The sequence below is a fragment of the Rhinolophus hipposideros genome (genome assembly GCF_964194185.1).
Source record: "Rhinolophus hipposideros genome assembly, chromosome: 21".
NCBI classification, from domain to species: Eukaryota; Metazoa; Chordata; class Mammalia; order Chiroptera; family Rhinolophidae; genus Rhinolophus; species Rhinolophus hipposideros.
In genome coordinates this window covers 2,943,264-2,957,670 of record NC_138067.1, presented here as the reverse complement: position 1 = coordinate 2,957,670, position 14,407 = coordinate 2,943,264, and the positions used below count along the sequence as shown (strand labels likewise).

The 14,407-nt window shown below is 54.9% G+C and overlaps 1 protein-coding gene across 2 annotated transcripts in view; it reads right to left on the bottom strand.

Moving 5' to 3' along the window:
- Window positions 1–9,923, bottom strand: part of GPT2 (glutamic--pyruvic transaminase 2) — a 29,209-nt gene extending 19,286 nt beyond the window's left edge. Inside the window, exons 1-4 of one of the 2 annotated variants that reach the window (XM_081031645.1) lie at window positions 9,763–9,923; window positions 9,295–9,484; window positions 8,687–8,951; window positions 1,569–1,658 (exon numbers count right to left, since the gene is read on the bottom strand). In XM_081031645.1, coding sequence (XP_080887771.1) covers window positions 1,569–1,658; window positions 8,687–8,951; window positions 9,295–9,484; window positions 9,763–9,874 — 657 coding nt within the window. In that variant the 5' untranslated portion in view covers window positions 9,875–9,923. Of the gene's footprint in view, window positions 1–1,568; window positions 1,659–8,686; window positions 8,952–9,160; window positions 9,485–9,762 lie in introns of those variants that run through there. The other variant, XM_081031646.1, reaches the window with a different exon arrangement.
- Between the last annotated feature and the right edge of the window lie 4,484 nt (window positions 9,924–14,407).

The following is a 14,407-nucleotide window of genomic DNA, read 5'->3' as shown; positions in this document are numbered from 1 at the left end:
GTCTAGGCTGGCAGCGTGGGAGCCGTGCCAGGAGCATGGGGGGAGGGGGTGATGGGGGGGGTTGGGGCTCATGGCTCTGACACCAGCTGGGTGACCTCAGGCCAGCACCGGCTTCTCGGAAACCAGCGTTTCTTCCTTTGTACAACGAGCGGTGACCCGGCCTGCCCTCCTCACAGGGACACCTGTGAAGCCAAGAGGAGCTGCGTGAAGGCTGGAGGAGGCGAACACCAAGTGGGAGAGGCTGGGCCTGCCACGGCCAGCAGCAGGGCTGGGTTTGGGGAATGTGTCAGCCGGCCAGAAAAGGCTGAGGCAACAGGCAGGACACTAGTCATGCCAGGACCCCAGAGCATGTGAGGAACCTCTGCGGAGAGAGGCAGGCACTTTTGGCCTCGTCCCTCCGAAGCTGCTTCCAGAACAACCAGGGCCCTCTGACCTCCTCCAGCCTCCACTTTCCTGGCAGGGACACATGTTTGGTCTGATCCATTTCCCCCTCCTGGGCCGGGCTTGGGGCCTGTGACATTCCCGGGCAGCTAGCATGCTCCTGTGGTCAGCAGCAGTGGCCATGGGAAGGAGGCACAGTGGATGGATGAGGTCAGTGCCAGCCTTGGTTCTGCCCCCGCAGCTTGTGTGAACTGCCTAAGGGGCTGCAGGCTGAGGCCCCCCGGCCCTTACCCCCTCCGCCCAGATTGCAGGGCAGGATAAAGGGTCTGGGGTGTTCAGTTCCCCTGCTTTCCCAGACCTGCAAACCTTAACCACACACAGGACTGTATTTTGCTCTTAAACAATACGCCCCAGGTCTTCTGCGGGAAACGCTCTGACCACAGCTGGTCTCCAGCCTCTGTTCAGGAGGCCCTGTGGCCTTCTCCCACCACTCCTGCCCACCAGCCCCACAACTTGGGCCCATGCGGCATCTGTGGTTGGTGCTCACACTGAAACACTGCAAGCTGCCTCCTGGAGACCTCAGGAGCGAGCTGGGTCATCAGCAAGGCAGCCAGGAGGCAGCTGCTGGCAACGTCACCAACCCCGCACTCTCCTGCTGGGCCAGGGGTGAGGACTGGTCATCATTGTCTCAGCAAGGCCATCCACCAGCCGCCCTCTGGTGATCTCCACTGGCTCAAGGCCACCCAGCTGGTAAGTGGTAGAGCCAACGCTCAAACTGGGTGTCACACGTGGGAAGCTATATGGCAACCCTCACACACCACCTGCCAGCCCCCTGGGCCTCTGCCTTTCCCACCTGCTTCTCTCATGCCCTCAACAACCAAGTTCCAAACTCAGCATCCAGGACCAAGCACCATGGAAGAGGCGACCGCATACACTAGCGCAAACCCAAAAAGGGTTTAGGAATGTTAGACAACTTTGGGAGAGGAACAGGCTGAAGGGGACACCCAAGGACATCAGCTACAGCTGCTAACTCAGCTTGTGTGAAGCAGCTCCTTGTGGGGTTCTGGTGCCTGTTGTGTCCTGAGGGGCTGGGCAGGCAGGGAGGCAGAGGCGAGAGGAGCTGGCTGGCCCTCCCAGCCTCCAGTCCCTGCTCTCCCAGAGGCCTCTGCTCCCTACGTCCTGCTCACCTGTCGGAGGAAGGTGATTGGCTGCTGGCCCATGGCGTGGGCGTCTCCGATGTTGGCACGGATGACCTCAGTGAACGGCTTTTTGATACCCTGAGTAGAGAGAAGGCACCAAACAGTTGGTTACTTACGAGACTCTCAGACCCTGGATTCCAGAGGCCAAGCAATGATCCCCCAGGGTGTAAATAAGCAGCCCTCCCTGGAGCCTCACCAGCTGTTGGGCAGAGTGTCAAACCCTTGAGTGTCGAACCACCCCATAAGGAAGAACTAGTATCAATCCCATTTTACAGATGAGGAAATTAAGGCTTCAAAAGGTTAAGAGACTTGCCCAAGGTCACGAAAATGATAAATACGAGTACTGAGGTTTGGAGCCAGGCTCCAAGAGCACTTCTTCACCACTCATCTCCACTGTCTCCCACTTTCAGAACAGGCTGGCAGGGCTCTCCTGGACGGCTGAGCACCCTGAGGGAGCCGCACGTCCGCAGCCCCACAGCGGCCTCCTAGTGGTTGTCTAAGACGGTCCGGGGCCAATGTGGTGGGAGGGCGGCAGGCCTCAGCAGCAGCAGGTGCCAAAGGTCAGAGAGAGGATCCTACGACCCCCAGCTGCCCGCCCCCACCTCACAGCCTAAGTGTATGGCCAGGGGCCCTACAGACACCCCCTCATCAGCAGGGACTGCTCAGGGTCATTCCCTTGTAACCTTGGCTCTACAGAATGAAGAATGTGGGCTGATTTTCACATTTAAAGAAAAAAAATCATCAGGGAATGAAAGAATGGCTGAAGAGCAAAATTGAGGCCACTGTCTGAGCATAGCAAAGAGATCCCAGAGAGCAGAGGAACTCAGAGATCCCGGTGACAACATCACCGGGGAGATGTCAAGGACACCCTGGCCACCAAGGAGAAAACACTGTTTGGATGGAGAACTGTGGGGATCTGGAAATGTGGGCATTCCACACAGCTCCCTGATAAATCCAAAACTAGACACTGGCAAAGTTAGGATCACCAGCAGGTTCAAGGACCTCCCAAGGCAGCTGAAAGGATTATCTGAGATAAACAGTATGAAAACACTTGGCGAGGACACACGTCACCATCTTACAAAGCTGGGCCAGGAGCGAGGTCACGAGGGTCATGGTAGAGCCAAGGTGGTGACAGTGCCAAGGGGTGGCCTAGATGGGAGGCAGGGCCACCTTGCCATCTCCTGCCGCCTTTTCCCTAAAGGCACCCTAAACACAAATTTTGAAGATACAATTCTATCATTTTAACACTTGTCTTTTTCTCCATGTCACATAATGTGTACATAAAAGCAACTTCAGAAAACTTCCCCTTTTTTAACCAGTTATGCACACCTTCAGTAAAAACCAGGCGGCTTCAGGGATGAGAGCAGCTGCCAAACAAGTTTTCCTGACCCTCTTTTGCCACCCCTACACCCTTCCTCTGTAGAAATTCTGCAGCTGCTTCTGAAGCGAGGAGGCATGGGAGGCTGAGGAGCCCTGGACCTTCATAAACATCACTGGGGAGGTGACAGGGACACCTTGGCTGCTGCAGAGAAGAAAACATGGTTTGGATGGAGGATTGTGGGGCCTGATAAGTCTCCAAAAGCTATGTTTCTGGAGGGAAAGGAGGCCAGTTGATTCCGTCGTGCTCTTCGACCGAGTTCCTCAGAGCTGGCCAGTAAGGAAAGATGTCCCGGGGGGCATGGAGAAGCAGCCAAAATGCCTAATGGCCAAGGCAGGGGTGTGGAGGGCGGCAGGGGGCATGGTGCCACCCATTGCTCCAGGATTAGGCCATGGGGTGAGAGGAGGTACCCTGAAGACAGGCTGTGGGCAGGTGGCCTTAGGGCTCATTCTTGGAGCCAAGAAGGCTGGGATCAATGAGTGACCCAGGCCAGTGTGCAAAGGGGTGGGCCTGACACACCCCTAGGCACCAGCCTGGGCTCCTGGTACGGGACCCTTTGTCAGCCTGGCCGAATCGCCATGGCCCCCATGCCAGGCCAGCTGAACGCACGTGATTTCCATGGCGTGGGCACAGGCCATTCTTCGATAGGGAGTAAATCTGTCACAGTTGAGGGCCAGGAACCAACACACAGCTGTGGGCCCGCAGCCAGCCCAATGCAGGGAGAGAATAATGACAATAATGCCTAGAACGGGGGGGCCTGGATGTTTCTGTCCTGGGCCCTCCCCCCTTGAACTGCCCAACTAATTCAGGGCCTGCGACAAGGAGCCTGGGAACACTGAGCTCCTCCTCTCTTGGGTCCGGGCTCCTACAGGCCCCAGACACTTCGCAATGATGGATGGGCTGTGGGGCGGGGAACTGGCTCTCTCGAATGGCAGGAGACTAGCCTGTCCTGCCAAGGGCTGCCACACAGAGACTGTTCTGGGCAGACTCCTGCATCCAGGCACTCGAGGTACACGAAGGAGCCGGGGGCAGACTCCTGCCCACAGTGGCTCATCCTGGGTGTGGCAGGCACACCCAATGGTGAGCTCACCTCAGTCTGGCCCCCAGGAGCCTGCAGGTGAGCATGTGGCACCCTAGTTCCCCTCACAGCATCCTAGCGCCCACCTGTCTAATCCACCTGCACACATCCCACCCAGGGCTGTCTCCCTGTGAGCCACTAAGATGAGGTCCTACCCAAAGAGGCTCCCTTCCCACCATTCGGCTCAAGTAGGGATCAGAAGAACGGCCCCAGGCTCTGGAGATGGCGGCTTTCAGAGAGTGTTAGTGGGGAGAAGGAAGGAAGAGTTATCACGACCCTCCCCAGCACACAGGCCCAGCGTCACCACAAAGGTCAAGGAGACATGGGTGATTCTAATAACAGCAATGTGACAGTTTCCTCGAGCAAGGGAGGGCTCTTGTCACTTCATGTGACATGTGGGCACAAAGCCTTGGTAGGAAGGTTAGTCCCTAGAGAACCTCCCTCTCATTCAACAAATATTTAGGGATCGCCCGTGCCCCATGACAGGAGCCAGGGAGACAGGAGAGGCCACCGCCCTTCAGAGCCCAGGCTGGTGAAGAATAAGAAGTGGGCAGGGGAAGGGAGAGAGGGCATGGGCAGCCCCAGGCCAGGAGCACCGTGAAAAAAGACCCCGACGTGAGGGACAGGCCTGGGGCAGGCAGGAAGCACTATGGAGAGCTCCAGGAGGAGGTCCCAGAGACAAACTGTAACGGGTGCCCCAGGGCCCAGAAAACAGGTGCACCTCACAGCTGAGAAACCGAGTGTCAGCACGGAGTCTGCCCCTGACCATCATGGAAAGAAGCAAAGCTAAAGAAACGGAGCTGAAGCTATACCCACCCGTGACTGAGACATTAGGTAGGAGCTCCGGGGCGGGGCTCCCTGAGCACTGGGGCAGGAAAGGCTGCTTGTGGGCCCCTGGACTCTGGGGGCCAGGGGGAGGGCGAAGCACAGACGCCGAGATTTGCAGGGCAGAGGCCGGGTGAAAGGGTGAAAGCTGAGTGAGCTCCACACAGGGTGATTTATAAGAGCAAGGCTAAGGCCCAGGCAGGAGAGGGCAGAGCCCGCCGAGCAGAGCCGGACCCAGACCCCGAGCCTCAGGAGGGAGGAAAGGCAAGAGGGAACCTGGGCACTTCCTCTCCCCACGCAACTCTCATTGGCTCCACGACAGAGACTTAAGAGTTCTAATTGGCTTCTCGCTGTTCAAGGCCACGTCGCTTGTCTTCAGGAGAAATAAACTGACTCCGGTTTGCAGAGGAATGAACTGAGGCCAAGGTGCTCTGAAGCCGGTGGTCTGAGCCGCCGGCACACGAAGGCCAGTCCAGAATGCATGTCCATGGTGCCTTGGGCAGTGTCGGGGGGAGGGTTTGTCCCACTGGAAGCTGCCACTACAAATGTCTTTTTTAAGTAGCATCTAAACCAGGGGTGTCCACACTTTTTTCAAAGGTTTTCACCAAGGGCCATATGCGGTAAAAAAACAGCCGGGCCACTCACTGGAGGTGAAGTACGTATTGCCTCACCTGGTTTATTTAAGTAAATTAAATATATTTTTGGAATTTGCTGCGGGCCAATTAACAATGGATTGCGGGCCGCAGTTTGGACACCCCTGCTCTAAACTCTACAGGAAATGACCAATGAGATCTCACCCCCTGCGCATGGCGCACCCAGGGTTTCCAAACTCTTAGCTGACTGTGGCCACGTGCTACAGCACCTCCGGTGTGACGTGTGTGAGATGCAACACACCCTGACACTCAGAGCAGCAACCCGTTTTCCCCTCAAATTGTAAATGTCTTGCTTCAGCCACGTGTACTTTTACAGACAGAAGCAAAGCCATTCCTCGGGTGCCAACCTCCTTCCCTCCCCCAGGAAAGCAAGGGAAAAAGAAGTAGGTTGAGAAAGAAGTGACAGATCTTTTCAAAACACCCAGTAATTGCAGCTTATTTTTAAGTGCTGCTTCCAGTGAAAACGGGGATCTGAAAAGCTGACAGGTTCTCTGCGTCAGAGCGCTGTCAGGCAGAGACAGGGCCTCCTGAGCGCACATGTTGCTGGCTGGAGGAGGAGGGTCCCTTTCACACCCCCCAGCCGAGCTCCCCTCCTCCTTTGGGCTCTCCTGAGCATTCTCCACTCCTATTACAGAGGAAAGGACAGGACTCGCTGGCAAGCCACCAAACGTCAGAGCGCGTGTCCAGCCAAACAGCCGGCACTGGGGAAGTGCTTCCATGAGGCGGTACGAAGGCCTTCAGGTAGGCAAGGAGGTACGAAAGTCAGGGCAGGGGGAACCCTGAGTCCATGGGTTTCACAGACAAGGGTATGAGATTCACCCCAAGTCACTCCACTCCCTACAAATCCTTGCGCATCCCATCTCTAATCAAATCAAACCCCGTATAATATCAGTCCAGTTTTGATTACTACAATTCAAAACAGAGGTAGAAAAACCAAAGTTGGGCAAAGCCAAGTCTCCCCCTAATCCCCCCCCCCCAAAGAAAAAAAGACTGGGAAGACAGGGATGGCTCTCAGAAGGGTACTGTTTAAGCGAGCACAGTGGAGAGGCGTCTCCCAGGAATAAAAGGTTCACGAGAGGCTGTGAAGGCTTGGCTGGGGCTAGATTTCCAGCACCCACAGCAGGGCAACTGAGACCCTACAAAGGGAAAAGAGAAGGGATGAGCCTGAGTGAAAACACCAGAGACTGTATGTGGACAGAAAGAATGTCTCAACTTCGGGGTAGGACGTGGGGGTGGGGGGACATCTGTTCCAAAAATCGCAGGGTGTTTCTGGCCCAAATGACCGAGTAATTTGTTTACCTGCAATCATCGAGCCATACCCTGTTGGAAATCCTTCCTGGCGCCCCACTTTGGCACCCAAACTTGGTACCGTTAGATCCTGAGCCCAGCACACAAGGGTCCACCTTTCCCGTCTCATTCCTTTCCCCTCTCTCTCTGTCTGACTGTGCTCTCCCAGCAGCACCAATCCCTTCCCCAGAACTTCCAACCTTCTGTCGCTGCTCCCAGCCCTGCTCTCCTCTATTTCCTCTGCCTGCTAAGAAATCCCACCAATCCTTAAAGACCTGGGGGAGGAGAGGCTCAGGCCCCGAGAACAGGAGCAGTAAGCTCGCTGAAGGCAGACAGCTTTCTGTCCTTATCATCTTCATACTTCACGAAGCCCACACCCAAGTCACTATTTAGCAAAAAGTAGAGATAACCCCTGAACCCCAGCCAGCTCTGGAACCAGAGTAAAATCAGCTGAAAACTGATAAACCGGGAACAATTCAATCTCAGCTTTGTTTTAACAAGGAGACTTGTCCAAGGAGGACCAGCTCCAGCCTGCCAGCTGTCAACAAGGAGCAGGGCAGCAAAACCTGTGTTCCCTACCACTGGCCCCCCTCCAGACCAGGGAGACACAGAAACTGAGCCAACCTTCTGGGCCAAGCTTTAAACTTAGCCCTGCAAGGAGTCAGAAGGAGACACTGGACTCTGGCTTGTCCAGCTCACTGTTTTGAGTCAGCAGAACTGGGTGTCCCAACGAGGTCTCAGCAGGCCATGAGCTCATCAGACCCCCAAAGTCCCCGTGGGAACAGAGACCAAGTGTTATGATCACACCGTGGCTTCCTCCCATGCATTCATGGGACACTAAGTTACCAACTCCCCAAGACGTCCAGTTCTAGTGCCTCTGAGAGCAAGATCAAGGAAACTCCCTACCCTCATTCGGAGTCAAATCTGTCTTGAGCAAGACAGGTCAACAACTATCAGGAACTCTCTCATCAGTTTGCACACATCTTTGGAGTGTTTACTTTCATTAAATTCTCCTCGTCACTCCACCTCCAGGAGTCCACGCAGGTTATGTGGTCGTGGGTCTCTTACACCCACCGCAGCCGCCCTGCTTGTAGGGAGGCAGGAATCTCTCCTGGGCGTGTGGTCACTTTACACGTAGCTGTGAACTCAAGCCAAGATCCCAGCCAGCCGGCCACCAAGACGAAGAAAGTCCCAGGGCCACCCTACCAAGGCCCCAAGGCCCAAGCCTCCAGCTGCAGACTACCACGGGGGGGCGGGGGGGGGCGGGGGGGGCGACTGTCTCCTCCAACAGAGAACAAATGTGGGCACCAGTCAAGGTTCCAGAGGGGCCTAAAGGAAGGAACTGGCCAGGACCCTCCTCAGTGCCGGCACTCTTGTGAGGGCATCATTTCTGGCAGAATGACCCAAAAGGTCCCAGACATAGAGAGGAAAAGTTTCAGGAACAAACCCCTGTCCCTAATGGGATCTCCTTCCCCCCACTCCCATCCAGCACCCCACTCCACGGCTCCTCCATTTTACTGTCTTCAAAGCACTTTACTCTCCGAAATTCTCCTGTTTGTCTCTTTACTGCTTGTTGTTGTCCCGCCTACCCCCTTACACCCCCACCATGATTCCAGGGGGACAGAACAGCCACATAACACGTAGTGCCTGGTACTACCCGCCGCTCAACAAGTGAACCGCATCCGAGGGCCTGACTGTGCCAGGTACCGGGCACTGGTGGGTGAACGGATGGGGGGGAGGCATTGTCTTAAGTCAAGCGTGGCCCAATGAAGGAGCTGCCGCGGGGAGGGGAGGAAGTCCAGCGGGCGGACCCCAGCGGGACCGCTGCCGCTGAGCTCCCGGTCGGCGCCGCTCAGCCTCCCCCGGCCCAGGCGCCCGCGCTCACCCGCTGCAGCTCCAGCTCGATCTCGCCGGCCTTCAGCACGATGGGCCCCCGCACCGCATACTCCACCGCCTTCACCTGCGGGTTCATGGACTCGAGCGTAAGGATGCGCTCACGCCGGCTCCGCGCGGGCCGCACTTTGAGCACCGCCGGGGCCTCCGCAGCCGCGCTGCTCCGACTACGGCCCCAGAGACCCGGGGGCCGGGGGCAACCGCCCCGCCGGACCAGCAACGCCGCTCGCTGCATCGCGCGCTCGCCCAGAGCAACCCTGGCACAAAGAGAGAAAGAGAAGAAACGCGTCGCGCGCAGCCCCAGGCGGGCTGCCCCCAAGGGGCTCTTCCAGCGAGCGGTGCCAGCCTGCCTCCCGGCTGAGTGCCCATCCCCCGGCGACTCGGACCCTCCCCCGCTCCACTGCGGAGCCAAAGCGCTGCACCACCGGCTTTGCAAAGGCTGTGCCGATGCATGCATGTGACGTGCCTGTCGCGGCCTGGCCACCCCTGCCGGTCCCGGCTAGCACGCGCGCCAGGGGCTCCTCTGCGGCTCTGCGCTCCGCACCCGCATCCCAGCGCGCGGCGCCCGCACCGCCGAGTACACCGAGCTCGCACACCCACCGCGCGTGGGTCCGCCCCGAGCTGCCCGCGGGCTCCTGGGCTTTGTAGTTTCGTCGTCTGTTTCCGGAGCCGGTGCGGAGGGCCGGCTGGACTACACGTCCCACAGGAGCCGGCGCTCGCCTGATCGGGGCGGGGCAGAAGGCGGGAGCGGGAGTCCGGCCCCGCTGGGGGCTGGGCGGGGTCTTTGTCCCTGCAGAGGCGGGAGAGGTGGTCTCGCTGGGCTCCGGGGGCCGGCCAGGGGCCCCGCAGGGCCTAGCTTCCCAGTCTTCTGCGAATTGTGAGCTGTTGGCAGCTTTTCCCTGGAGGCGCCTTCCGCCCTCCGCCCCCACACCTGCGAGGACGCAGGTTGAGATGGTGCAGTCCTCGACCCGAGTTTCATCATCCAGGACCTTACAGTGGCAGCGGCCGCTCGGCATGGGCTGGTAGGAAGTGGGGATTAGGAGTTTGGGACTTGACTGCCAGTCTTACCCTTTCTGAGCGTGGGTTTCCTTATTGGCAAAACGGAGATCTGCCCACAACGTCTAAGGGTTGTTGAGAGAATTGAAGGACCAGACCTGGCATATACGTAGCAGGTGGTCATGCTATTGCAGACCACTCCATCGGAAGCCCTCCTCCTCCTCCATTACCTCTTTTTATTTCCTTCCAAGAATCTGAGATTGTCTTGTTTAGGTACGTTTTCCTGGATTATGGCCTACCTCCCCCATAACCATGTAAGCTCCAGAATGACAGGGGCAGCATTGGTTTGGTTCGTTGTATTGGCGGCACTTATAAGGGTTCCCAGCACTGAGTAGGCACTCAGTTTGTTGAAGAATGTTTGTTAAAGAATGAATGCTCAGCACAGGGTGGCAGTTATCTGGGGCAAAGGTGTCTGCAGGCAAAGGTTTCCTGGCTCAGCCAGAGCAAGAGCAGAGCAAGACAAGGAATGGAAGACCCAGGGTCTGAGACAAGTCACATGCCTCTCTGAGCCTCAGATTCTCTGTCTGCAAGATAAATTGCATTAAATGATCTCTAAGGTCCCTTCACCTCCTAGAAATTCTGTGTGTGGGTGTTTTCAGGCAGAAAAATAGCCCAGAGCTTCCTGACCCCAACAAATACACACACATTAGATCTGTGAATGTAGGGGGGCTGGAGGCACTTAAAAAACAGCAGTATAGGGGAGAAGGTACTAGAAAATCTGGATTTGAATATAGGTGCATACAGCCACTTCCTACTTGGCTGACTTTGAACATATTACTTAGCCTTGGCAAGCCTAGTTTCCCCATCTGTAAAATGGGGTAACATCCTGGGCTGTGGAGAGTGTTCAGTGAAGTAACTCTGTAACAGCCAAGAGTTTTGAAGGAACCTAATGGGTCGCTTTTGTTCATCCTTGCCAAGAGCATGCCATATACTTTGATGAAATAAATTGATTACCAGTAAAGGGGAAAGGGGGATGGGGAGACCAACAGAAACCAAAGATTTCGCTGAGTGTTCCTATGTTACTTAGCAAACTGGCATGGTCCACAGAGAGCCTTGGAAAGTTATTTGGGTTTCTCATCACTGGCTCCACCTCCAGCACCTGTGTCTACACCACTTCCTTCCCAGCCTCTGTCTCAATGGCCAGGTATTCAATCTGGGTGAGATTCTTCCCCGGGGAGCTAAACTTCTCTAAGGACTTCCCTGCCTTCAATGTCGTGTTCTCACCGCTCTGTCCAGCTGGGAGACACATCCCACACACTCCCCCCCACCTTCAAAACACACTTACCCTTGACCTACATATGATGTAAGCACAGTCCCTCACTGTTCACCTAAGGGTCTGTGTATCTCCTGCTGTCTCAACCCCTGATCAGAAGGGACAAGGGGGCAGAGAGGGAGGGCAGGCTTAGAGAGGTGTGTACACATTCATTTACGCAACTGAGGAAAACAATAGCCAGCACACAGCCCATCTACGCAGGTTCCCAGGACATCACTGTAGAAAACAAATTAGTGTCCCAGTAATGTCCTTTGCCAACCTGTCATGATTACATGAGAAGAAAACACCCTTGCTGTTTTGTGAACTACACTTTACAATTTGCAAAGCACTCTCTTGCCTATCACTGCATTTGAACCTGACAGTCATCAATGAAGGAGAAAGGGCAGGCATTATCCCTATTTTGCAGATGAGGCTCAAAGAGATTAAGTGACTTGCTCAGAGCAGGAACCGTGATCCCTAACCCAGGGCTGAGTCCACACGCACAGGAAACAGGCTTGTGTAGATAGATCTCTAGGTTTGGGAGGTTTGAGCTGCTCATTGCAAGGCACTGAGCCCTTAAAAGGCCTTTGGATGGTAGCTGTGTTGATGGATGGTGGTAATGGTGTGAACTTGGTCCCTTTTTGGCCCTCTAGGACAGGGTGGGGCAGGAGCAGGCTCCTAAATATGAAAGATACCGCCTAGTTGAAATGCTCGTGAATGCTCTCCCCGTGAACTGAATGAGAGCTCCAAGTACAGAGCAAGCTCTTCACGCACACAGGTCAGAGAGTCCTGCATTCTCAAGTCATGGGTACCAGGCTTTACTCCTTAACACATGTTTGCTGAGCACCTACCATGTGCGATATGCTGAGCTAAGTTCTGGGACTCTAGTGAGTCACACAGACGGTCCCTGCCCGCACAGAATGTACAGTTTCTTAGACATCAATAAGATAATCACACACACAGGCATGTGATTACAAAGTGTGATAACTGCTAGGGAGAAAAGGACAAGGTTTTATGACAACTTACAGCCCAGAGGCCTGAGCAAAGGTTTCTCAGAGACAGTGGTGCACGAGCTGCCCCAAGGCCTGGCCATGACGTGGGATTGCAGTATGCGCCGGGGAGATGTGCCCTCACCGGTCCAGGGAGAACTTGCTTTCATCCTGTGAGGTGCAGTCAGCAGACGGCCTCCCCCTGTCAGTGCCATCAGAATCTGCCTCACCGGCACAGAGTTCTTCGCCTGAGGTCCCCATCACGCCCTCGCTGGAGAATCTGCTCAGTGACTGAGCAAGACTCAGGACATGCTGGGGTGATACTTGTTCCGGGGCTGGCCCAGGAGACTAGCCCAGGCCCTGGCAGGCCTGCGCCCCAGTTTTGCTTTCCTTGCCCTATCCTGCTTCCTCCTACTTCCTCCTCCCTGCTATCCATCTTGCACATCACGTCCCATCTCAGTGTTGGTGGTGAGGCAGACGAATCCCAGGCCAGGGATCACTGAAGGCCTAGAGGTCTGAGGAGCTCCAAGGAGGCTCAGGTTGTCTCAAGACCACAGTGAGGGAGGGGCAGGGCTGGAAGACAGGGGTCAGAGGTGAGCGGTGTGAGGACAGGGAGGCCAGGTCCTGAATGTAAGGTTTCTGTCTTCATCCTAAGGAAAACTAGAAGCCACTGGAAGGCTTAAAGTAGGGAAGTGACGTGATCACATTTATGTTTGAAATTCTGCTGCATGGAGGATGGATTGGATGGGGGCCGTGGGGGTGCAGGAGGACGAACTGGTACTAACCGGGTCCAGTGTTGGCCTGGACTAGGGTGTGGGTGATGGGAAATGGACAGGCTCTCCCGCATCGCTAGAACCTAGCATGTCACCTGGCACACGGAGGTTCTCGGTGAGTATTGAATGAATGAATGAATGAATGGATGAACGAACGAGGAAGTAGGTTCCAGAAGGTCCATGATCTCAGGTGTTTTCAGCCCAGCGTGGGCTGGGCAGTGTGTGGTAACTGTTGTGCGGGCAGCCCCGCGAGTGCAGAGCGGGCAGTCCTTGGGGTCATGAGGCCATTCCACTCAACAGATGGGCACTGTGGGGTGCATGGAGGGACGGTGACCACCCAGAATGTCAAATCACGCTCAGGCTGGGTGCTTGGGTGACTCAGGGACGCTTGGGGAGCCAAGCAGAATTTAATGGTGTCACTAATCAAATCCCTTGGCTAATGGTACAGGGCAGTGATTCTGAAGTGTGTCCAAGGGACCCGAGTGTCAGCTTGAAAGGCAGACTCCAGGGCCCTATGGCAGACTGGCAGGCCGTGGCACTCCAGGTTTGGGTCTGCCCAGGGCTCTCCTTTCATCAGGATTCAGATTGTACTGAAGTCTGGGCACCACTGGCACAGTGCCAGGCTGGATGGTATCCTGATCCGAGAGTTCTGAATTCTGGTTCCAGACTGGTCACTAGGCTGCTATGTGACCTGATGTGTGATATGAGCCAGTGGGACCCCCTCCTTCGTCCTTAGCCTCCTCACCTGCAGAATGGCTTGCGTTTCCACCTGCTTTCTGAGTTAGTGGCTCTGCTGAGACCTCGAAACGGTCCAGCCTCCCCTTCTAGTCCCACTGACTCTCCCAGTCACAGTGGCAGCCTCTGCTCCCTGAGCCTCGGTTTCCTTACCTGCAGTCGGATGAGGACAGTATCTGCCTCTGAAGGTTGCTGAGAGGATTAAAATAATAGTTTAAAAATTTGTTTTTTCTTATGGATATTTGGGTAGATTAAAAAATCTGACAGGATTAAAACTCCATTGTTAATGGCAGTTATCTGTGAGTGGTGGGATTATTGATGATGACTTTTCTTTTGCTTACTCTATTATCATTGTTTTAAAAAATAGTGATAAGAAATAAAATTAGTTTTGAGAATACAAACAGAATTAACATATGACCCCGCAATTACACAGAGGAAGGGAGAGCAGGGACTTGTGTACACAAATGTTCACAGCAGCATTGTTCACAAGAACCTACACGAGGTGGAAGCCATGCATGTGTCTGTGGATGGATGAATGGGTACACCAAATGTGGATAAACAAAATACAATGGAAATTCTGACACACGCAAAGACATAAAGACATTATGCTAGATGAGAAGGACAAAGGCACATTATACAGGCACAAAAGGACAAAGATTGCATGATTTCACTTATCTAAGGTATGCAACTTTATATAGAGAGAAATTAGATTACTGAGGGCTGGGGGAAAGGTGGAATGGAGAGTTGTTTAATGGGAACAGAGTTTCAGCTTGGGATGACAAGAAAGTTCTGGAGATAGATGGGGAAGATGGTTGCACCACAATGTGAATGTACGTAATGCCACATTTTTTGTTTGTTGTTTTGTTTTTATGGGGAGAGGATTCAGGATTCAGATAAAAAAAACTATG